The sequence below is a fragment of the Electrophorus electricus genome, chromosome 15 (assembly GCF_013358815.1).
Source record: "Electrophorus electricus isolate fEleEle1 chromosome 15, fEleEle1.pri, whole genome shotgun sequence".
Taxonomy (NCBI): Eukaryota; Metazoa; Chordata; class Actinopteri; order Gymnotiformes; family Gymnotidae; genus Electrophorus; species Electrophorus electricus.
This window is the reverse complement of record NC_049549.1, coordinates 12,642,313-12,667,821: the sequence shown is the minus strand read 5'-3', so window position 1 is coordinate 12,667,821 and position 25,509 is coordinate 12,642,313. Positions and strand designations below refer to the sequence as shown.

General features: G+C 37.5%; 1 protein-coding gene across 1 annotated transcript; it reads left to right on the top strand.

Annotated features, from left to right (window-relative positions):
- The first annotated feature begins 151 nt into the window (after window positions 1-151).
- On the top strand, window positions 152-25,509 carry LOC113574671 (autophagy-related protein 16-2). Its single transcript, XM_027005761.2, has 18 exons — window positions 152-469; window positions 840-906; window positions 1,640-1,700; window positions 2,219-2,292; window positions 3,542-3,793; window positions 4,145-4,210; window positions 6,017-6,109; window positions 11,250-11,303; window positions 12,388-12,493; window positions 13,790-13,895; window positions 14,460-14,530; window positions 14,784-14,855; window positions 16,481-16,601; window positions 18,268-18,373; window positions 21,675-21,824; window positions 22,196-22,243; window positions 24,072-24,173; window positions 24,926-25,509. The coding sequence occupies exons 1-18, from the start codon at window positions 247-249 to the stop codon at window positions 25,017-25,019; spliced, it is 1,866 nt and encodes a 621-aa protein (XP_026861562.2). The 5' UTR covers window positions 152-246; the 3' UTR covers window positions 25,020-25,509.

Below are 25,509 nucleotides of genomic sequence, written 5' to 3'. Positions count from 1 at the left end.
AGTCTATCCCGTTCAAAAGACAACTTCCTCGTTTTACGTGTTTTTTTTTTTTTTTTTTTTTTTTTTTTTTTTTTTTTTTTTTTTTTTTTTTTTCTCTCCGCGCATATAAAATGAACACGATTTAAGCAGGCGTGACTTCGCATGCGTTAATGACGTTTTAGAGCTTCCCGGTGACTTGCTAGTGCCTATGCAGAATAACTTGTTTCTCCGAGTTGCTTTTGTTGACAGCATTCAGTATTAAAGTTGATGGTATCTTGTGGCCATGCAGAAATTCAGCAACAACAATGTATTTGGAAAGAGACACCGGTGTTTTTGTTAATCATGGCTACGTCTGAATGCGGGGAGGCTGAGAGACACTTTGGAAATTCCGATTCTAAACAGTCTGAGACCTGGAAACGTCATATAATTCGACAGCTGAAATATCGGGATAAGGCACAGAAGATTCTCTTTCAAGATGTCATCCGATCGTGTAGGCTTTATTAAACATTACATTACAGTGCTATTTATTATTTAACCTGCTTGTATGCTAACTGGGGAGCTATCGCTTCTCATTCCTGATTTGTATATTCTAAACAATGAGGCAAAGCAACGTGAGCTGAAGATTTAGTCAGCTCAGTCGCTAACCTGATTTCATTTTCAGTGATTCCCATAAACGTGAAACTAGAAGAGAACATGAAAGTATATTGTTTTTCATGGGAACAATAATAGCTTTTATCACTACTTTCCCAGCCAGGCAGAACAGCTCAAGTGAGTTGTTTACAACAGAGGTGCGACCAGAAGAGCTCATCAGCGTGCAAACTGAAGTCAATTCGCATGTTAACGAAAGCTATTTGTTTCAGATCTCGGCTTACTCGAACGGTGTACACAGAAAGCCTTCATAACCAAAGGTATTCTTTCGGTGACAAGGTAACTATTATTAATGAGCAAGTACCTCCCGCTGTTTGTATACTTGGAAATCTAAATGCTTGAAGCCAAAAAAAAACGGGATTATGAATGTTTACAAATGCTAACGGGGTATAAGATAATTAAATAAGATTACTAGTTTTAAAAGAAAGATGAAAACAACTAGTTGTACTTACATTGTAACAACATGCGTTGTAATTATTTGCGGAGCAGTACAAATACTGAGCTGTTGCAAGGCAGCTGTATTTAGACAAAAAAACGTCCCCAACATACAACAGTGCATATGCCTAAAAAAAGTGCCGACAGATGAGTGTTCATATAACAAAGAAATAACAAATGACATTATATGCTAATAGCAGTACCACTTTCACAATGTTATTTCATACATCACCTTAAAAATGCACACTGGGAAGTTTATTCACAGTACCAGTTATTCAAACCTTTCATAATTACTGTTTATTCAAGGCTTGTAGCATATAACTTTGAACCCAACCAGAACACTTCATTGAGAATTCTCACAAGTATTGTGTTTGTCACTAGAGAAACAGGTCATGTTCAAATATCTTTTATATGAATGCTTAATCTACAATCCTTTCAGTGGATTATTATAAGGGCCTCCAAAATTGTTACCCCAAAACACACACCAGAATGTTGTTATGTATGATATTTCACCTCTTTCTGTGTAAAACCCTTTGTGGGTTTATGTTTATCTATGCATTGCTTTTTTACCATACAGACCATTGCTGCTTTCCTCATCTGAGGATTCACTGTCATCCCTTAAAACAGCCACTGGTGAGGTAGTGTAAAGTACAAACCTATGCGCACACTGCAGTATAAACAAAGGAGTCTTCAAACATTGGTGCCATTTCCAGAGGTGTGCCTTGGCATACCACATTATAGAAAAATGTGGGAATTAGACAAAGTTAACCTGAGTTAAAGCACAACCTTTACCAGAATTAGTTCTTGAAATGTTTTTGTTCAAAAGACCATATACAACAAAAAAGCACATATGTTGAGGTGAATATTAACAAAATTCACGTAATTATTAACTGGATTACCAGATTTTCAGACATACATGTGCCTATCAAGTGTTTTGTAACCATCAGGAAATAATGTGTGAGAGAAAAAAATATGTGGAAAATTTTGTTGCTTTCTTGTATTCATTTATTGTACATGCCAATAATCTCTGTCACATATTGCTATAAAAACCAAGTAGCAAATCCCTAAATTGAAGTAGTTTTTTTTTTTTTTTGCACAGAATGATTTCTGGCCCAGTAAGGCTTTTCATCTGTTGTTTTTATGTTTGCTGTTGTAGCTTGCTTACCAAGTAGTGGAGCTGCAACAGGAGATAAAAATCAAGGAAACCTTTCTTGAAAAGCAACATGCCAGGTAAGCTTTGTAATGAATTTTCAGCATTCTTGTATGAATACCTTTAAAATACTTCAAATATACTTGTATATAATTTATATATGCAAGGTTTTTGTATTTGACCTTATTTATAATTGGAAACCATATTATTTGTCTGAACTGAACAATGTGGTTTGTACGTCACTTTAACTTTTCCCCACCTAATAATGAAAGTCTGTTAAGAATGTGCAAAATCTGGTCTTACACTAGCATTAGAGCTTTAGCAAAGAGCTGTTGCATACAGGAAATTTAAATAACAATACAAAACTGCTTAATGTAGGTTGTGTTACATAAGACCTGCACACAACATAATTGCTGCTGTTTTATTTTTTTGCCAAAAGAGAATGCATACTCTCACCCCTGGCTTTATTAGAATAATACATTTATTAGTATAACCTTTTGGATTTATAGTTAGAGAGAACATTATATTTGTTGCCATGGAAATTTTGACTTGGCCATTCTCTAACTCTTCATCACTGGTTAGCCTCTGACCACAGGACTAATGTTGGCTGAATATTATTGAATTCTGTGCCTGGTACACTCAAAGCAGCACACCTACTCCCACCATGCTAGTACTATGTATGGGTCTTGAGTGTATAGTTGTTTTTTAAGATCTGTATTTAATAAAAACAATAATAATAGTAACAGCAACAGTGTGATAACTATAATCGGAGTGTAATAATATTTTATGGGTGTCATTATATTAATATTTTCTGGGCTCTGATTAACTTATTAAATTATGATTCAATTATGATTAAATTATGGCTCGTCTCAGAGCATATGTATATATACATGTACATCCAATGTGGATTTTAATAACATCATACATGAGATTAACCAGCAGTTTGTTCTGTCTGATTGACTGGCCATAAAAAACGTGCTTTAGTCTACAATACATACATCTTGAATATATTTTCTGTAAAGTTGCTGAATTCCTACCATATCTGGTGATTTGTAACATGCATGTTATTTTTATGAATGGACTGTTTTAAATATCAAGAGTTCAAAATCATGTTGAAGGGATTTCAACAGTTTCGTCCCTGGTGTGTACGTTTTGAGAACTGTAAAGGCACTGTGATTTCTTATGAATGAGCAAACTCAACTGCTAGAATCATTTTAGCTGGTTTCATCAACAGTGGTGTCCTCTGGCAGACCTTAACAGGACAACATGTCGATGAAGATTTCAGTGCCTATCACATTTCTCAATCGAAACACTGTTCTCTGATATTAGATTGTATGAGTCTCAGAATGACCTCAGTGCTGTGCAACTGGAGTATGGCAAGTTGCAGGCTTCTGTGGCCGAAGTTGAGGAGAGGAACCGGCTGCTAAAGAGCAAATATGATGCTCTGCTTGAACGCCACCAGCACACAGAAAGAGCTTACCGCAAGGAGGAGCTCTCTGGCTCAGAACTGCTGGAGGACATGATCCACTGGAAGCAGCAGGCTGCTGAGCGCATGAATGACCGTAATGAGAGGAGAGTGAGGTGAGATGGGATAGATGGCAAAGCTTCATTTTTTAGCTCATAGTCAGAACTGCACTGTGGCCTTTAGTAGCTTCCTTTTGTTTACTGGGAAAGTGTATGAGCATCTATAATGTTTGTGCTCTTGGTTAAGGATTAAACCAGAACCTTGTCTTAATAATGTACAGATATTTTGAGACTTTCCCATAGTGAAATGATTGAAAAATGTTTGATACATAAATACTTAACTCTCTGTTTGGAAATATTAACAGCTAACTCTTAGTTAAATTTAGTTAAACCTAATCTAATACCTCACAGCAAAAGTGTAGTTGTGTCTAAAAGTGTTGTATGCAAATATTTTTATGCTTCTTTTAGAGCCAGAGAGGCTGGACTCAATAAAGACCCTGAAGCAACTGCCAATAAGAAGTTCAACTTTGACAAGTAAGTGATCATGCTAAATGTTAACATTAGATTCTCAGTGAAGAATGAATGAAATAATATTTTGAGACTAGAGAATATATTTTCAATGAGTTTATTAATTTTCTCAGGATACATTTTATGATAAAAATTTGAATGTCAAAGCCTTATAATGCACTAAAATAGTTTAATCCACAAGGTTATGGATTAGGGAGAAAAATAGTTTCTATGACATATTTGCATGTGATTATTTATATGATAAATTTAGAAGTTTGTGCTATTTTCAGTGTACAAATGCCAGTACACTACAAATCCCCAAAAACAAAGGGAAAGACTATTAAAGTAACTTTCTGGTTACTCATAAGAGCCACTTCCTCATGTGTCAGTGTATTGTCATAACAAGGTGCCTGAGTGAGTTAGCAGTTTACATGAAGAACTGGAATGTGTGAAGCTAGGGCTTTCTGGGTGAATCATTGAGCAGTTCCTTCTGTGGTTAACTGAGGGCCAAGCCACTCTGTGTGCTTCCTCTAACCACTGCTTTTCCTGCCTAACCCCCAAAAAGCTTCCAAGATTCAGCACATCACCCATGTGTCCTTGACCCCAGAACACAAAACAGCTGACATCTCAAGGGCATTATGATGAATAAATGAAATAAAAGTCCCTTCACTTTCTCTGTGAGATGTTTCGTAAAATCTACTCATGTAAACATGTTAAGATTTTAAGATTCTTCTAAGATTAGCACCAGTGTCTGTGTATTCCTATCAACTCTGTCTAGACCGATCTGGAGTGTTTTTATATTCTTGTTGAAAGTGATTTTTCATTTTTTGTGAAGCAAGAGAGTAAAGCTGACAGCAGGAGACAGGTTGCTAGACAGCACACAGACAGGGATAAAATAAAGCACTGAGGTTAGCTGAAAGGCAGACATTACTCCAGTCATGGTAGACTGTTAGTAATGTTCCAGTCTGTGAGAGACACTGGAGGTGACAAATTTAACTCTTGGACACCACACCTTTGAATCAATTTTAAGACCAGAATAACTATATAAAATTATGTTTAAAATGAGTGCGTTCTGTCAAGGAGCTTTATGCATGAGAGAGTGGATGAAATTCAAAGTTTCCAGTCAAAGTGTTCTGAATAGCAGAAGTGATGTGCATGTCACAGATGTCATATTCTGGTGTTATTTAGATATAGTTTTTTCCAGGGAATTGGTGGTTGGAGCAGATCATTGATCTGCATGCTGCACAAAAGGAGGTTGTTGTATAATACATTGTTGATTACCATCTCACTTAAAAAAAACATACATTATGGTTGTTTGCACATTTAATGTTTTATAACAATTTGCTAGATCTGACATGCCTAGTATTTTGTGTATCTGTGTGCACAACTTGGGACAGGAAACCTAGCATTATAACGTCAGACATATTCATATAGTCTTTCCCACCTTTCTAAAACACAATCTCGTTATATATTGCAACTGTGATGTCTGAAGCAGTATTTCAAGCTTGCAAGTTATCATCTAATACAAGCTACTCTAGTGTATAGAATAGCCATGTAGAATATAGCATGTTGTGGAAGAGAATCCTACATATGCAAGCTAATACACTTAGTGATGATGACATCTGTTTGCGTGCTGTTATCACGTGTACCAAATTAGCCTTTGAAAAACAGACTGGAAATCAGATATATTTGATCAGTATAGTATGAATATATTAGAACTCGCACCTCATGACAGAATCCAACACATCATGTGCTCAGCATCCATAGAGAAACTGGCAGACAGCCTTAAAAACCTGAGCTAATTAGATCATTTTTGTGGGGTTTTTCCCCCAGAGTGCCTCAAAGTGCATCATCACCATCATCACCATCATTACTCAGGAGTGAGAGTGGGAAGAGGGCAGAGAGAAGCCATGGACGACTTTTCAGGTAACACTATTGATTATTAATAATGAGTCATTTAAATATAAATGGAAAGGGTCAGTAGCTTAATTTTGGTCAAATTTTGCATTGCGCAATGTTGTAAAATCAACTCCCAAATGTGACAGACAAGAAAGAGATGATCACACAAATACAGTAGGTGACATCAAACGTAGCATGGTCGGCACCTACTCAGTGGGCATACAAGGAATAGTGTACAGTAATTATAGGTTGATGGGAAATAGATGTTTAATATAAAGGTGAGGTGGATCAGGGTGTATTATTATTAGTTGCATTTATATAGCTCCTTTCTCAAACTCAAGGTAGCTTTTTGCAAATATCTTTAATTTTGTTTACACACTCACACATCTGATGAGCCAGCCAATTTCGCAGTGTACACCCCCACTATGGCTGTAGTAGCTGACATGGACATGGTGTAGCTCCTAAGGTGATTGACAGTGATCATGAGGCTGGCTCTTTGAGAAAATGGCTGGATGGTCTGGCTAGGCATATTGAAGTTCTTAACCAAAGCAGAAAATGATCCTCTTTTCTTTTTTTTTTGCTTTACCAGTTACTTTACACAGGAAGAACTCAGAAAATACAATAAGGAGGCAAAACAGTGTGAAGAGTTTATCTGCTGCGTGAATTGCATTTGGAATACATGGACATTTTTGTGCATTTTCTTACAGTACAATATAGATACACACATTGAACCAAATGTTAGTTAGCTCCACATTGCTCCACGTTTGCTGTCTTCTCAAATTCAAATTCAAACTCAAATTCTTCTCAAATTCCCTTCTCTGTTCTCTCATGTGATGTTTAGGATTGCATCTTGTGACATCATGTCCTGTTTGTTCTATTTGGTGCCTTTGGTTCAGACTATGTTCATACTTCAAATGAACCACACCAGATTTTGCTTGGAAGTGGACTGAGACTGACCTGCTTAAGTGGTCTTGGTCTGCTCATTTGGTGTGCACCAGATTTCCAAAGGTACCATTCTCACTTGTTTCAACAAACTGTACTAACAGAGCAATGGCACCAATGTTTGTTTTAATTGAACCAAGTATGTACATATCTTACAATCACTCACAGGTGAAGTGAATAATATTTATCTCATTACAATGGCAGTTGGGATATATTAAGTAGCAATTGAACAGTACATTTCTAAAATTGATGTGTTGGAAGCAGGAAAAATAGGCAAGCATTAGAATCTGAACATAATAATCAGGGTCAAATTGTGATGGCTAGAAGATTGGGTCAGGGCAACTCCAAAACAACAGTTCTTATGGCATGTTCCTGGTATGCAGTGAATAGTACCTACCAAAAAAGGAAGGACAACCTGTGAACCGGCGACAGAGTCATGGGTGCCCAAAGCGCATTGGTGCTCCTGGGGAGTTGAAGTGGACCAATTACATAGAAGAGCTACTGTAGCACAAATTGCAGAATATTCTGGCTATGATAGAAATGTCAGAACACATACTGCATCACACCTTGATGCATATGGGTGGGGTGCAACAACAGAGTCTACAGTGGGCACCTGAGCTTCAGAACTAGACCATGGAGTAATGGACAGAGTCCTTATATGATTAATCATGTTTTCTTTTACATCATGTGGAAAGTATCATGTCATGGCATTCTTGTAGATGTTTCTTTGACTTGGATCTAATGACTTATACCATGTACCTAAAACTATTAACATTGTTGCTGTCCATGTACACTCCTTCATGCCAACAGTATTCCCTAATGGCATTAACCTCTTTCAGCAGGATAATGTACCCTACCATACTGCCAAAATTGTGTAGGAATGGTTTGAGGAACAGTGCCTGACAAAAAACATGACAAATTCACCGCTCGGCCTCCTCTGGGGTGGTCTCTTTTTTCAAGCTTCGGTCCTCTAGCAGAGGCCTGAGAGCTTGAGGGTCTTGTGAAGAATCTTAGCTGTTCCTAGGACTGCACTCTTCTGGACGGAGATCTCGGATGTTGTTCCTGAGATCTGGTGGAACTGCTTTCCCAGTTATGGGGTCATTGCCCTTAGTGCTGCAGTTATCATGGGAACCACTGTTGCCTTCACCTTCCACATCTTTTCCAGCTCTTCTCTCAGCTATTCTCTCAGGTATTTTCAGCCTTTTCATGTTGGTCCTGATGTTCCAATCACTTTGGATTGCTACATCTATTACTACGGCTCTCTTCTCCTCTTTGTCCATCACTACTATGTCTGGTGGGTTATCCATTACCATTCTGTCAGTCTGGATTTGGAGGTCCCATAGGATCTTAGCTCATTCATTCTCCACCACCTTCAGGGATTTGTCCCACTTTGACCTTGGAATTTCCAGCCCATACTCAGCACAGATGTTTCTGTATACTACACCAGCCACTTGGTTATGGTGTTCTATGTATGCTCTGCTTGCTATCATACTGCTGTTATGTGCTGGATTATCTCAGGGGCATTTGTGCACAGCCTGTATCTGGGGACCTCCCTGGTGTGGTAGATCCCAGCCTTCGATGTTTCCTCTTGGATAGTAGCACTGATGCTCACTAACCTTTGTCCCCCCCTCTCCTTAGTTTATAGTCTCAGAGTGATGGATTTGGGATGAAACCCTCCATGCGTTTCCATGAGTTTTCTTGCCTTGATGTTAGTGGCTTCTTTTTCCTTATTTGGCCAGCTGATTATGTCAGCAGGGTATCTGATGACCGGTAGAGAATGTGTGTTGATCGCCCAGATCTTGTTCTTCCCAATCAGCTGATTTCTCAGGACTTGCTTCATTCTTTGTAGATATTTGGCTGTGGCTGGTTTTCTTATGGCTTCTTTATGATTCCCATTTGCCTGTGAGATTCCAAGGTACTTCTAGCTGCTCTCAGCATCTGCTGTGTTGCCTTCTGGTAGAATGATCTCCTCAGTTCTGATTACTTTTCCTCTCATTGTAACCATCTGACCACACTTATCCAGTCTGAATGACATTCTGTTGTTGTTACAGTAAATCCTGCTGAGATGGATTACTGAATCGATGTCTTGTTCATTTTTGGCATACAGTGTGACAACATCCATGTAGAGGAGGTGGCTGATGGTTGGTCCATTCCATAGCTGGTGTCTGTAGACACTCTTGGTGATGATTTCACTGAGGGGGTTCAGGCATATGCAGAACAATAGCAGGGACAGGGCACCTCCTTGGTAATTCCTGCACTTGTTGGTGATTCGTGCTATTGGTCTGAAGTTGGCCTCTAGGGTTGTCATACAGAGCCCCATTGAGTTATTGATCAAGAATCCTGTTGATGTTATACAGCCTCAAGCATTATAGGATCCATTTGTTTGGCACTGAGTTATAGGCTTTCTTGTAGTCAATCCAGGTAGTGCACAGGTTTGGTCTGTCTGGTCTTGACTGCCTGTGTTATCCACTAGTGGCTGGTGCTTGGCTCCACTGGAGCTATATATATATATATATATATATATATATATACACACACAAACACATCACAGGGTACTGCACTTATATGTGTGGGTACCAATGTAGTAATTAATTGCGTAAGTATGGTCTGAACCAGTGTGACACTGACAGAGAGGCTAACCCAGTCCTGTAGCTGAGATAAATCTCAAAGTCGACTCTATTTAAGACAGCGGTAAGATGCAGGAGAACCAAAACAGACAAAAATAGTCACTATCAACTCTCAGATCCTTAAAAAGAAATGCTGTCAGTGCTATGAAAGGCCCTAAAACTAGATTTCAAAATGCCATCAACATTATTTGTGAATTTATCATTAATCTAAATTAAAATCTACCTTTTCAGTAAATTTTTCCAAGAAACTGAATGTTGATCTATAGTTACTAAGCACTAAGGAATGAAGTTTCTTTTTCTTCAGTACAGGTCTGACAATATCTATTCTGATTATGTGGATAAATTCATGTTATAATAATGGATTGATAATATTCAGATCCTCAGCTGATAAAGAGCTACAATTGCTTAAAAGAGTTAGTGGGTAAAGGATAAAGAGGGTAGCTTCAGGAGTTGAAGAGTGATATGACCTCCCTAAGTGTTTTAGGTCAATAGCTAAAAAAGTGGACATAGTGGTTTTTATATTCCTGTGTGATGGAAGATTGAGCAAAACATGGGGGACATTGTGATGATTTCTTTTATAGCAGTGATTTTGTTTCTAAACAATGCAGCAAACTCATTCCATTTATCAGCAGAGAGGAATTAAGCAGAGAAGCTAAAGACAGGGATAATCTAGCTATAGTGAAAAGGGAATTTTGGGTTTGCCTTGTGATGGTCAATCTGATTGTAGAATTAAAGAGTTTCTGGCAAGCTTTATTTCTGTATTGAGTGTTTTCAGATGTTTTTTTTATAGATGGTATAGAAAATGGTTAGTTGTCTGTCTTCATTTCCTTTTGTGCAGCCTCTTTTAGGATTTTTTTAGTGGTGCGAAACTGTCAGTACAGTCTGTAAATTTATGGTTAAAGTTCTCAAATAAATGATCACAGTATAATGTGATGGGGGGAAAGAGAGAACATAAAGGCTTTGAAAGTTTATTCAGAGTCAGCAGTAAGGTGAATCACTTTAATTCCTTCCATCTCCTGTCTCACTGTATGGACGAGTACTCTGGATCTGAGTTCATCCCTTGTCAATTTCATTAATGGTAGAAGTTGGCAAGTGACAAACACTATAAAGCAGATTTATGGAGCATGTGTTATTGATAGGGAATCACTGTTAGAAGCCTGTTTTGCCCCGATAGTATTTACTCTATGTTGCCAGAACAAATTAAAGATGTCTATAAAGTTAACCATTCGCACAGCACTTGTAGATGCGCATTTGATCTTTATACTGACTAAGTATTGGGTCTGACATGCACTTAGTCAGAGCAAGGCCTGAGAAGGTCCTGCAATCAAGCAAAGCCATTGTATGATTTCTGGTTGTTGTTTTAAGATGCTGATAAAGACTACATGCATAATAACTGTGGAGAGAAGGATGTTAGCTCTATTTTTGGAATTTTTTTCAGTGATGTCACAGACAGATGCATTGACAAGATAGCCTATTTTAATCAACCTGTGTTTGTATGAGGGAAGGTGTCTGTGTGTATGTATAAATTTACTACTTTAACTTTCCTTGTCTCCTCCATTTTTTAAAACCTAATCATTTTTGATCATTGTTGCTCTCAGGTCTGCTTCAGCCACCTCCCCTCGGTTTCTTGGCTCCATCAAAGATCTTTTTGAGTAAGTGACCAATTTATTTTAGTGTAATTGTGAAAGTGTACTCTAGAACTTGGGTTCACAGGACTGTCAAGGCCTTAAAAACCATGTCAGTGGAATAGATCAGTGTAGGAACTATGTAGGTCCAGTAGATGGTGACATCAATTGAAATGCTTAGTGTTCCCCATAGAGCCCATATTCAGAGTCACATACAGTACCTCAGAGCAAGGATTTCCAGTTCCAGTGCTGGGGCCCCACTGCCTTGCAGTTTCCCCTGCTCTAGCACACCATCCAGCTCATAAAGGACTTGATAATGAGCTGCTGAGCTCAAGCAGGTGTGAAAAATGCAGAAAAAAACTTGAAGCTCGTGCAAAACAGTTGGGCCCTGGAGAAATAAAAAAACCCCCAAAAATCTGGCTTACAGTATCAATGTCATTACTTGTACTGGCATCTGAAGTATTAAACCTAATTGCCTCCATCTTCTATTTGTGAATGGACTTAATTGTGAATGGACATCTTAGAAAAAGAAATACAATTGTTAGTGTAATTGATGGTACATTTAGTCTTCTTTTGAAATGTTTAATCAACAGGCAACAGAACAATCAAATGAAATTACGTTTATTGTACACTGTAGCATTAACAGCCTGGAAAAGTTAGGTGTTTGTGTTCATGTATTAAAAGTAAGGACAAATTCTCAATCTCAAATTTGATGAGGATATTGGATGACTAGATTAATTTAATTGTGCTTATATTTATTGAGCACTATATGTACTATTCAGTGTGTTTCCGTATGTAACTACTTTGCACAATAAGAGATCAGTCCTACCAGCTCACCCACATTTGTCAGTGCTCCTAAACAGATCTGTACAGAGTATATTAAACTGGATCCTCATCTGTCAGGCATGAACATTCTGTCTTGTATAAGTCTATATATCTGGCTGGCTTGCTGGGTGTGCATGTGGACATACTGTGTGTGTGTGTGTGTGTGTGTGTGTGTGTGTGTGTGTGTGTGTGTGTGTGTGTGTGTGTGTGTGTGTGTGTGTGTGTGTGTGTGTGTGTGTGTGTGTGTGTGTGTGTGTGTGTGTGTGTGTGTGTGTGGTGTTTTCAGAAGGAAGAGGCGGGGTAGTTCAATTTGCAGTTTGGAAGAGCACCTCAGTACCCCTTCAGGAATCTGCCTAGCTGCAAGAGTTCCAAACAAGGCCATTCACTTGCTGGTAAGTATGGCATTTATGAGTAATAATATTCCCTCTAGAATAATTAACCTCCATTTATAAAATAAATCTTATTTGTACCAGAAAAATAGAATTCCTGACCCTTGCATTTGTACTGACTACATTAATTTTAGGTGTTATTTAAATGGGGTGATGGGTGAATGGCCTGATTGGTACACGCATAAGTAGACAAAAAGCACATAATGACTGATAGATGAGGACTGTCTTAATTTTTGTGTGTCAAGTGGTGAAAGGAAGCTGTTAGTTCATGCTTGGTATCACCATTATGGCACAAAGCCCCATGTGTGTTTCTGCAGAACAGTATCTCTCTGTATTACACTGCAGCTCCTCCACACATAGGCAACCAACACAGAAGGCCAGTTTCATTTCAGTTCTACACGCCAGCATTAAAGCAACTAGCCTGTGCTATGGTAGCTTCTAGAGAGGTCATGACTTCCTTAATTACAGAAATGTCAGAATTTGCATATGTGTTTGTGTTATTTTCGGCAGCAATAAAGGAAGGCCTGCAAGCGTTAGAAAATATTCTCATTTCACACTTGCATTAGAATAAGATACTTTACTGAATATTTTGAGTGTCTGTTTTGAATGTTTGAAAGAATATCAAATATTTTGTAAATTATCATTTGTCCACATTGTCCATATACCATTTACATTTTTAAAATTTTAATTACATTTTCACTTCAATGTTTCATTGTTTTACACAACAGTGTTACCATCTCCCAACTAAAGCAACTGCAAAGCAATTGAGCCAGAAGAATCTGGTGTAGCAAAATTATTTAAAACAAGCAATAAGAAAGCAACAAAAAAACAAACACAGCTCCACCTACATTCAGACAAAAACAGCTAAACAGTAAAACAGTCATGTAAAAGAACTTTGAGCACCACCTATCTTATGTTGATATCTTAAAGCACCAAGCTACACACCAACACATGTTAATATTGTCTAGTGGAGAGCAATGTTTCAACAGTCTATGTTCCTCAATTTAAATGCCAAAGCAAATACAGCTTGCTAATTATACTTAATGGTGACATCTATTTACAGTGGACAATAAAAAACAAAAAAGCCCCAGTAGGATTACGTTGAACAGGTTACTAGACCACAAGTTCAGTATTCTGGACTAAGTCAAGAAAACATGGAAAATATATACATGCAATTTCATATGTGAACAACAATTTATATCGTCAGTGCAGGAAAAGCAGCATTTTCCTGCATTACCCAATACAGTAATGTGTGTTTTTGTGTAGCAGATCTGAAAGAGTTCTTCTCTGTTGGCCCAGGATGCTCATGAGTTGGGAATCAATGCAGTGAGATTCAGCCCCAGATCAAACCTGCTAGCAACTGGAGGGACAGACAGAGTGATCAAGTTGTGGGACATCGTAGCAGGTATAATACAGAACAACATTCAAGCTGAAGTAGCATTCTGTCCCCTGACTGCAAGCAGTCCTAGTCATTGTCAGGGGAAATGTAAACTATTATGAGAGGAAATGAGAGCAAACCATTAGAAGTTTCAAATGATCTGCTGCACAAATTTATTGCTGTGGGTGACTGAGTCCAACCACCACAGTGCCATTAGCCTAATGGTTTTAAATCCTTCTCAACCAGGATTGTGCATCATTTTTAACACAGTTTCCTGTTTTGCAGAATTGCCTGCTTAGTAACTGGTTTACAATATAAAACACATTAATGTTATCCCTCCTCCTTGCTACTACTCCACCTTAAGAGTACTTAAGAGAGTGTAAGTAGGGAAAAATGTACATATAATGTGGTATATAAAGTGTAACATTTAGGCAGGACATATGAAGTGAATAGTGTGTAAGCTTTGGAAATGAGCGGTACAGCTGCAACATGGATTGCTGCGTGTCAGTCTCAAGAGGTACGGGTGGGGGAAGGTGGTGGTGTAAATGTAAATAGGCTTATTCAAGGACTTGCTATGTCTGTTGTTTTCAGGCATGCTGCACTACAGAGGGACACTAGATGGGAGTAATGAGGGAATCACTAGCATTGAGTTTGACTCTACGGTATGAAGACACACCATGTATGTAATTTATGTTTAGCATGCACATCGCTGACAGCTAACTTCCATTTTGTCTGACAGTGATCTTAATTTTGTACCCTCTTTCTCTGAGGGTGTTGGTGCTTTTGACTAATGTCTATAGGTAATCTGACTACATTAGTTGTGGGAAATACTGGATCAATGTCTGCCTGTATGCTTTTAAGTCTTTTAAGTCTTTTAAGTATGCAATGTCTTTTTGTTATTCCTGACTTTATCAGGGCACCCGAATTTTAGCTGCGTCATATGACAAGTCAGCTCTGTTTTGGCGGCTGGATGACTTCGTTCCCAAGGTAACAGACCCCCCAGCCCTCACCCTTGCTGTGTGAATAGTCCTCATATGTGTTGCCGTGTATTGTCTCCCTGGATCACTGTCTGAAGAGCATCAGCCACACAGAGTGACTGGGCTGCTTACTTAACTTCATAGGTGGTGTTTGACTAGAAATGGCACTAATAGTGTTTGTTTTCACAAGCTGAATTTGGAACCTTGTCCTATTTAAACAGACTGACTGAGATGAAAGTATTTTAATATGTGATTTGTTTAATATACAATTTAATATATGGTTTGTATAATATGTGATTAAAAGCAAAACATTAAATTTACATCCAACATTTTAGCTTTCTGCAGCCTAAATTTCTTGTGGCATACACGAACGGTAGACTCACTGTTATTACAGGCCTCCAATGATCTCAAATCTGGAGTAAATAAAATAATAAAAACCAGGTGCAATAGGAGTTATATGTCTAAGTTCTAGGCAATATACACAGTAGCTTGCTCACAGTTTGCCTCTGTTGAAAACAACATTATCAGAGATTTATAATTGTAGAATGCAGCCAAAAGTTGAGTGCGAACCTGGAAGTGTACACCCAGCAATTTAATTACACAAAATCTGTCAAAAGCCAACATTGAAAACATCCTGGCTCAAAGACCATGAACATGGACCTTAGAACAATGGAAGGAAGTAATAAGATATGCTGAGTCATCATTACCATCTTTATCTTTACATACTTACCCCCCCCCCCCCCCCCCCCCCCACACACACAGAGACTAATCTGTACAAATGGTATGAATGAGAATGATGTATGTGTAAACGGCTGGCCTACATTTACTCTCATTGATCACTATTGGGGGCATTTGTCTTATAGGTGTACTATTATAGACCGTAGCCCATTTTTACTAAAGACAACTTTTCACCTTCTACCAAATTCTTCATTGATCAGTTTTTACCTACATGACCACTACTGCCTAGATATTGGGGAGTTTATCCATTCTCAGCACAGTAGTGGCATGGGTGTTGCACTGGTATGAGTGTACTGTATCAAACACAGCTTTGTTGCTGGAGTTTTTACTCATGGGTTGAGAGTTGTCTATCACACTAAATATGCAGCCAACAGTGGTTCTGTGATCAGAAACTACTAATTACGAAGTGTTAGAGGATGGTTAGCACTACATTTTATTGCAACAGTTGAGCTGTAGTCTTACCTGAAACTCCTATAATGTGTTTATACTTAATAAAGGTTTCAAATTAGGTGGTTGGTGAGTTTATGAACAGCAACAGTCAGTGGGCTGGAAGTTCCAGTAAATATGGTTTAGTAAGTAGTATAACCTTCGTTGCTGCTTTGCCAGGAACTGAGCAACAGAAAAGGATGATCATTTAACAGAGCTAAGGTGAATCCTCAGTTATAGGGGTTGGTTGGTAACAGAGCACTAATAAAACATATAGCAATCTCTCCAGTAATGTGTATGTATAGCATGAAATATGATAATTATTGGAAACAGTTATCAATGAAATGTTTGGCTACCCTGTGTGTGTGTGTGTGTCTGTGCGTGCACGTGCATGCATGTGCATGTATATGCGAGAGATAGAGAGAGGAGGGTACCTGAGCTCTTGTTAATGGCTGTTCTCTGTTATTGTAGTTTACTCTCACAGGTCATTCTCGCAAAGTGACAGCAGCAAGGTTTATGTGCAACCTAAGGCAGGTGGTGACAGGGAGTGCAGACAGGACAGTGAAGATCTGGGACCTGCAACGTGCTGCCTGTAAGTCTCTCCCACATATCTCTCTTAGTATCAGCCTGACTAAATTATGGACTAGAATATACTAGAATTCTAGAACATATTTATTTTTGTGTGGTTCTATGAGTTTGATGAAGAAGCTACAGAAATCTGTGAACATGTACTTGTTATATTTGATAGGTTGGGCTAGAATGGTTCTTTGGTTGTGATCTCACTTCAGCATGTATATAATGACCATAATCTGTAAAACCTATTACAAATTAAATCAGAAAACCTGTATCTGTGTATTCTTTCTAATTTGGTTAATCCTGCTCTAAGGGACAGACTATGTTTATATACAAAATATGTTCTATGAATATTGCACCAAAATCCAGTAAATGATTCATTTATTTTGCCAGAATTTTTACCCTTTTAATATAAATTGGGAGGTCCTTATGTTGGGTAAAGCTTATGTAAGCCTTATTCTCAACAGTCAGAAATCTGATGCACCTCCCACACACATTGCATTCACAAATTCTGACCCTCATCAAGTCTGAGAACCCTAGCTAGCTAGCTAGCAGATGAAAGTTGTCTAGCAAGGAAAAGCCTTAGTCAAATGTAGAGTATAATTTAGGTCTTTGAGATGGTTCTTCTAAGTGCAAACATACAGCAGTGCTGTCAAACTAAAATTATGTGATTGTAATGTTTGTATATGTAGAACCAACGCTGTAGTGATTGTCAATCAAGGTTACTCATTGGAATATTAGGACATTGTCCAGACCATTCTCTTCTAGAACTGATTAATTGATTTTTTTTTATTTTTGTTTTTTGATGAGCATTTTATCATATTTCCAAGAAAATGTTTTTATTTTCGAAAGTGCTGAATGTTTAATACACTTATTTAGTGTTTTACAAAAATTTGTAATAATTTTTTATTTGGTCTCTGGATCTTTAATTATCAAAGAATACTTTAATTCTATCTGAATATTACATCAGAGAGAGAGAGAAAGAAATGGCACAAGGATCTCCAGATCTCTTCAAGAAACCCCTTCCTGACTATGAAACCCTTCCTTCTTTCTGTCCCCGAAATTTTTCTCTCTGAAGAAAGCCCAGAATTACATAAGATTTATTTTTAACTTTTTAACTATTTTTAACCTTCATCAAAAGTCAAAAGTGACTGCATGCTAGAAGAATCCAATATTCCTCCATTATGAACAGGTGTCATAACTACAGGCACTCACTAGTGACATATTCCTTTGATATGCAATTTTTGATTTGGAGTGTCCCTCTGTGGTGGGAATAGACCAACTTCCTCCAAGACTAAACTTCTAGAACAACCTATCACAGATCAGCTCTGGCCTGTACGCTTCTTAAAAGTCTGAAAGAAAAGGTTGTGTTCTTCCTTTCTGGTTTATATGCTGTGATGTTGACTCTGTAATTGTTCAGTTTGTGGTTTTTGCATAGATTGTTCCTGCACCCCTGTTGTTGCAACTGTTATTTTAAGAGTTTTTACTGCTGTTGCAGTTTTTCTGTATTCAATATTCCTGTATTCTGTATTCAATGCAGAGAATTTGCTCCCTTTTAATCAAATTTCAAGTTTCAGTCAAGATGTAAGAATAACCTGCATATTCTATACTTGGATTATTCTGTACATTTAAATGCTCACCTATACATTATTTATGCTACTTTTCTCTTTGTCTTTCTAACTCAGGCATACAAACCATAGAGGTGTTGTCCTACTGTAGTGATGTCGTTTGCTCTGAATATTACGTCATCAGTGGCCATTATGACAGAAAAATACGTTTCTGGGACAGCAGGTAAGACAATAATTGTTATACCACTCTCTAATTGACAGTGATTTGTTACCATCTGTTTTAATTGTTGCTATATGTGCAGAGCACACTAAGCTATTTGTTGATTTAAAAACAAACAAAACCTCTGTTTTGCAAAACATGTAGCTTCATATTTGTCAGAGGGTGACTACCCTTGTAGCCGTTTCATATCAAGTAAATGGTTGTAAAGTTTGAAAATGTTTTGCTTGAAATAAAGGTTGTCTGAAGATATTTGGGATAAAACAAAAGTTTAATCTTAATATTATTTTCAGGTAATTGGGTTCAATAACCAATATGAAACATCAGCACACAAAACAGTTGTTAGATGTCACACATCTACATATTTATAAGTTTAATATTTTGTCTGAGGTGAAGTTTTGTTTGTAAAGTTATGTCCAGAATTTGCACTTGGATGCCACTGAACTAGTAAAAATTCAAGTGCACTTGGGTACAGCCAATAAAGAAATCAACTTTTCAGTTCTTCAAAGTTCTTTCATTCTTGAAGAATGGATCAACCATACTGTGTTTATGGAAGTGCTATTCTGATAGCCTGATCTCTGTTTTCATAATCCTTTATTTAAATGAAATTCATCATAAGATTGTCTTCTTGTTGTGTGTTATTAGGACTATTGCTATACAGCTGAGAATTGCTTTTGAACAAATGCTTGAGCAAGAATTATGTACAGTGGGGTAACTGTAGCAGTTTAGAGGGAAAATGTATTGCTTTTTAATTCAGAAAAGATGGAGTCTTTATGTTAATAGATGTTGAAAGAGAAAATGTGATGTTCAAATGAAGTGACCTTGCAGTCTTGGTGAGGCTGGTTAAAACCAAACCTGGACCAAACCTGGACCTTGCTGTCCATTCCCCTATGTGTATTGAACTGGGGCAAGGATTTTAAAGTTGTGTAGCCTCAGATGTGCTGTGCTGTTTGCTATTCTGCAATATTGCTTGCTGACACTTTGCTGTAAATATTGTAGATAATTTGTTGTCCAGCTGCATTCGAGAAAGCAGAATGCAATATTTTCAGTCTAACAGCTGTTCCTTACAACCATTTTATTTAGGACAGTTTTGTACACAGGAAAGCTTGAATGGAGCTTAATTTTAAAGAGATGGTGGTCATAGCCTTTCTTTTATCTTTTATCTGCACTATGTTTGTGACACTACATTATTCAATGAAATTCAAGATCATAAATAAACCAAAATACGCTAAATAATTAAAATAATAAAGCCTTCTCAACTATAAAACCCATTGGGGAACCCTTTTCGGGAAAGTGGTTGTTCGGTAAAGCAATTACTAGTCCACAGATTGTTGTGTAGTCATTGTATAATTCACATGTATAACCAGAGGAAATGGCACATATGTAATTGTAATAACAAAACAGATATTCTCTACCTCAAAATGCAGTCTGACATTTCTTGGTTGTTTTCATTCTACTCCATCTTAGCAGATTTTTAAAATGCCATTTTTTCTCCCAATTTAGTTGTTATGCCAGATCTCACCCTCTAATTAGCTAGACTCTTCCTGTCACCTGGAGGGTGCGGCATGCATGTGCTTCTTCCTTGCCACATGAAGCCAAGCACTGTGGATTTATAATGAAACAGTGGATATGCTATTTGGCTGAATTTACCTTTAATTCCAGATCATTAGTATTTAACAAATGACCCTTATAGGAACAATGTATACTGAGCATCACAAAAAACATGTTCAGGATGCTGACGTACAACTAAAGACCATGTTGACTACGTTACAAATGTGTCAAGGCAAAATCATTAGGGGCCATTAGTACCTACTTAAAAATGTAACTATATTGAGGTTATTTAATCACAAACTATTATAACTGCAGTGAAGAAATATGCCATATGTATCAGTAGTGAATTTCAGTCTATGATGTGCAGAGATTTGTAAGACAAACACCATGTTTTGCAGCTCCACGTTTTAGAGACTTTAGGGTCACAGTAGTGCTAACGGTCAGTGGATCTGCTGGTTTGGTGCTCTAAGCCAAAGAGTTGCAAGGAAAGCCGTGTGATCTCTGTGCTGCTGAGTTCACATTTAGAGATTTTAAAATGAGCCTATTATTCACACCATGGCTGAGCCCTTGACATCTCTCATTCACTCCCTGCAATAGTAACCTCCAGCTGCTGCCGGGCCAACAGCTCGTCTGTCGCCTAGCAACTGTCAGCCCACATGCTAATTGTCTCCTGAAGACCCTGTAATAGGTGACTTGTACTGTATTTTGACATTTATTGAAAAAATCTGGACACTGCGTACCTGATTTTTTTCAGTTTATATTTTATTGAGAATAACACTTTTATTTATGTGGTGGCCTTACTTTCAATGGTTCACTTGTTCACTCAATATTTATTTCACCTTTAGACATTACTCAGCCTTGAGTCATTATGTTGCACATTTATGTGTTTAGCTGGTTGCAGCTATGTTAAAAGAAAAGTAAGATAATTAAAAAAACTACTAGATGTAAGGCAAATGTATTTTGGAAAAAATTACATTACAGAGCTCATACATGATACATGATATGATTGATCAGGAGTGCCAGTGCTGCTCCAAAGGTTCCTAAGTCCACTCATCATCTAATGTCTCAAGTTCTCTGTATTCAGATCAGCTATTTATTGGAATGCCTACCTGACTTACTAGATAGTGTTCCAATGGGGATCAATCATTAACAACTTTATAGCATAAAGTGTGGTTATCAAAGCTGTCTAGTTAGAGTAGGAAAGGACTGAAGTGCTCTACAACCACCATTCAATGTCCCAACCTCCTGACTTTCCCATGGGCAAGGAAAAAGATTTCCCACAGTGTGGATACCTACTGTTTTATATATGTTTTATATATTTATGATTTGTTTTAAGCTTTTATGATTGTCATATATATATGTAGACCTGACTTCAATTTCCATGTTATGTCTCACAGTTGTAGTTCCTAAGTAGAAATGTCTTAGTGTTGCTTCAGGGTTGTAGTTATGCAAACTTATTTTTGAACAATCAGATCTGTATTAGGATTATTAATAATTCACTGCAGTTGGTGCATAATTGCTTTCAAATCTTAAAATGACCGTATCATGATGTGATTCCTGAACTAACATTCATGTTTGAACATAAACTCTAAAATTTGACATCTGAAAATATTTTTTTCTAGAATTTACATTTTATGATTCTAAACTGGTGCAAAGTGCTATAGTATGCCAATTCACTTGTGAGTAATAACCCACAATATTCTTTATCGCTGCTTTACCACCATTATCCTTGCCTCAATCAATATATTCCCTGCAGGGCAGCAAGCTGCACACAGGAGGTGCCCCTGCAGGGCAGGGTGACATCCTTAGACATCTCCCCCAACCACAGGGAGCTGCTAAGCTGCTCAAGAGATGAGAGCCTGCAACTAGTGGACCTGAGGAGGAGTAATACCAGGATGGCATTCAGGTATACAGCTGTGTAGAACAGGCTTGGCCCTCTGTACACAGCTCAGCAAGGTGCTGGCCTTGTCTTTTCCCACAAGCACTGAAGGGCAGCGATAACTAAACACATAGAATCAACTCATTAGTGAAACTTAAATACACATCAGTCTTATGTTTGAAGTAGCTGAGATTGTTAAATCCAAGAAATGTTGATATTTTTATTCGTAAATTTTACACATGTACTGGAATTTGGTGACAACTTTAGCAGAGTTGGGCGAATGAGGAGCCTGGACTTCTAGGAGAAGAATAAGATGGCTTCATGGCTTTTTCAAATGGTAATTCATTTGAAAACCAAAAGTCACACCTTTTATTCTTTGATCTGTATTGTCATCCTAGGGCAGACGGTTTCAAATGTGGAAGTGACAGCACCAAGGCCATCTTCAGGTGAGGCAATAGAGTGTTACAAGTGAGCCAACATGTATTATGAACTAACAAATCGGTGTGATTAAGGAGATTTTTGTCTATGTTATGTTTTATGGAAGTGAGTGGCATCAGATGACTTTGGCTAATGAATGCTAGAGGTTATCCTTGCATCTTTTGTAATGAAAGATTATGTCCTGTGACTGAGATATGAGCTATAAATGTGACTGAGATATGAGCTATATAAAACCTTTTTTTTTTTTTTTTTGAGCTTGTCAGACACTATACTGACTGTCATATTGAAATGTAATGGTGTACAGGTCCTAACCTCATCTGGGACAACTGTAGCATCTGTGCAGCATTATTGACTTGAAAAAATACAAATTTATTATGAAATACCAAATGCAAGTGTTGATGTCTATTTGATTAAACCATAGTTGTATAGTTGAATAAAAATATAATTGCAACATTTTATTTAGATTATGTTAAAGTAAATCATTCATTTATCCGATTTGGCTGCCTTTGACAGCTGAGAGTATTATTTGCATAGGTGTCAAGATCGTATTATCCTTTTTGTCAGTCTAGACTGACTGCTATCTATTGCTATTCATGCCATCTGTCTAGTAATCCAGCTGTTGCTCTTAAATGTGTCTGGCTTGATAGGAAGACTCACTTCTTATTAGCAGAGTAACATCCATTTGTCCTCTTACAAAACATTCATGGTCAGTTTGAATGTAAGTGATAATGGATGTTCAAAAAATGATAATGGCTCCAGAACAACAAAACAGGTTAAAAACTGTATTAAGGAAGCAGTGGATTCTAGAGATCCTTTTGCAGTACTCTAGATTCATTTGTAAAGGTTAGGTGAAGAACAGAGAACAGCCAGGAGTATTTAGCTAACCCCCCATACATACTCTTTTTCACAGTGTGATCATGCAGTGTTCTTTGTGTGATCAGTAAGTGGAGTCTGCTTACTCTATGTAATACGGAATGACAAAAAAAGACAGGGTGCATATATGGAAAAAAGAAAGACTCAGCAACGCTAGTGTAGTCCCAGCTGAATCATACGCTTAACAGTTTCTATGGCAACAGTCGAACCAGAATGCATTGCATCATTTTTAAGGCTGGGTCTGTCTCTGTAATCGGACATAATCACCCTCTCCCTCGACATTTTCAGCCCAGTGCTAGGTGGAATATATTGAGCACAGCACTAGCACTCATTGCTGCCAAGAAGCATAGCATGTTTCTGAGGAGAGCGGTTTTACAGACTCATATTGAGCTTGGTCCTTGAGTAAATTGTACTTTAATGAATGGGCTAATTAATTAATGAGATAATAGCAAATCGGACAGAATCATCAGGTGAGAGTATCTGATGATACAAATAAATTAAACAAATAACCAGGTTGTGATTATAAGTCCTGTAACAATGAGATTGAATAAGAAGTAATGCAATACTGGTTGTAATTTTAGTTTTGTAGTCAGTTAGAAGAACAGGGCAAATATCAAAACAAACACCAACATCCTTGTGCAATATAAATTTTCTAAGTCTCTAAGAAACATGGGGATGGGTTTATGGATACAGAAAACTCAGAAATAAAAAGAAATTGCAGTTTATATAATTCTGTTATATGATGACCAAGGTCTAATTTTATGCTGAGCTATCAGTTTCAAAACTGAGCTCATTGGGCCAGTACCAAAGTATCTTTGATATCTGTGTCAGCCATTAAGAACGGAACACCTTCAGCCAAAAGGTCACTGAGTAATTACTGCTAGACTGAAAGGACACAAGGCAACAGAAAACCACTTGAAATGGATATATTAACTAAGTGTTACTTAAATCCCCTCTCTTTAGTCCAGATGGAAGTTACCTGGTGGCTGGATCAGCAGATGGTACTGTGTACATCTGGAACGTTGGTACAGGAAACCTGGAAACCCAACTGCCGGACATGCACAGGTATCCACAAACCCCTTATTATCCTGCATTAATTTCTGGTTTTGAATGCTACAGAATTTAAGATAGCTTGATTAAGTACTGAAATTATTTTTAATATCAAAATATCATGTAAAATATTTATTTATTTATTTATTTATTCTGCAACAAGCACATTTAAGTTAAGAAGTTTGCTCCCTGAGAATTTGTTTGGGGATTCTCTTTTAATGGTTTATATTATACAATAATATCTGCTGTGAGTGAAAGGGTAGGCAGATAATCATGTATTCTACTTGCTTGTCCTTTCAAATACCTTGTTTTCATTGAACACATTAAAGAAATCAACAATCAGTACAGCATAAAATGTAACCTTAAAGTTAGCTTTTAGTCCACTCCTTGTCAGGGTGACTATTACACATTTCCCAATTGTTTACAAAATATAAAAATAAAGTTGTCCTGGCTCTAAATCAGAATTTTATCTTATCAATGTGATATGCTTATGGTAGTCAGACTTTCTAAATGTTCACTATATTTACTGACCTACAGTCACATTTTTAAAAGGTTGCAGCCCATAATGATTCAGATTGTGTTCTTACAATTATTGAAGAGTTACTCTATAAAATTTATAATTGTTAGATGACAGAAGTAACAACATTTGTAGCAGTTCATTGCAGTCATTAGAATATTTTATGGCTTTATTTTTTAAGGACATGCGTCACTAAAGCTAAATCATGGATATGAACAGTTCTGCTGATAGACTTCACTGTTTGTTTCAGCTCCTCAGTTAATGCAGTGGCATGGTCAATGTCAGGCGAGTATGTGGTGAGTGTAGATAAGAGCCGGCGAGCCATTCTCTGGAGCGACATTTGAAACTGGAAGTGGATGGTTGTGTTCCCTGTTGCTGGTTATCCACCATGCTCCATAACATCTAGTCATCGATCTTCAATGTCTAGGGAACAGCCCATTCTATATTCCTTCCTTATTGTTAAAAGAGCATCATTGCTTTTACTACCTATAGAAGCAAAGCACCATATGCAAATGTGTGTTGGTCTGGCTTTATTCAGCAGGGTAGATACCTCTTGACTTTTTTTGTTACAATTACTGACTCAAAGTATGTAAAAAGGTTTTTGTTGGCTTACATTTACAGCACCCTCAATAAATACTGGAAGAGTGACAAAAATGTTGCTGGTATACTCTAGTCGTGTGGCTTAAAGATGAAGACATGTGCCAAGAAATATGGCAAGGTCTGAATATAGGTGACATTGCATTATAATTATTTTTACATCTTTAATACTAACTGCCTGGTCCAAGGAAACACACACACACACACACACACACACACACACACACACAGATGCAT

Bases quoted from the DNA above. Each gene is read 5' to 3' on its own strand.
- LOC113574671 (XM_027005761.2), top strand. From the start codon at position 247: ATGGTATCTTGTGGCCATGCAGAAATTCAGCAACAACAATGTATTTGG. The intron at 13,896-14,459 runs GTATAATACAGA...TGTTGTTTTCAG, and splicing joins GTTGTGGGACATCGTAGCAG to GCATGCTGCACTACAGAGGG. The intron at 22,244-24,071 runs GTGAGGCAATAG...CCCTCTCTTTAG, and splicing joins AGCACCAAGGCCATCTTCAG to TCCAGATGGAAGTTACCTGG.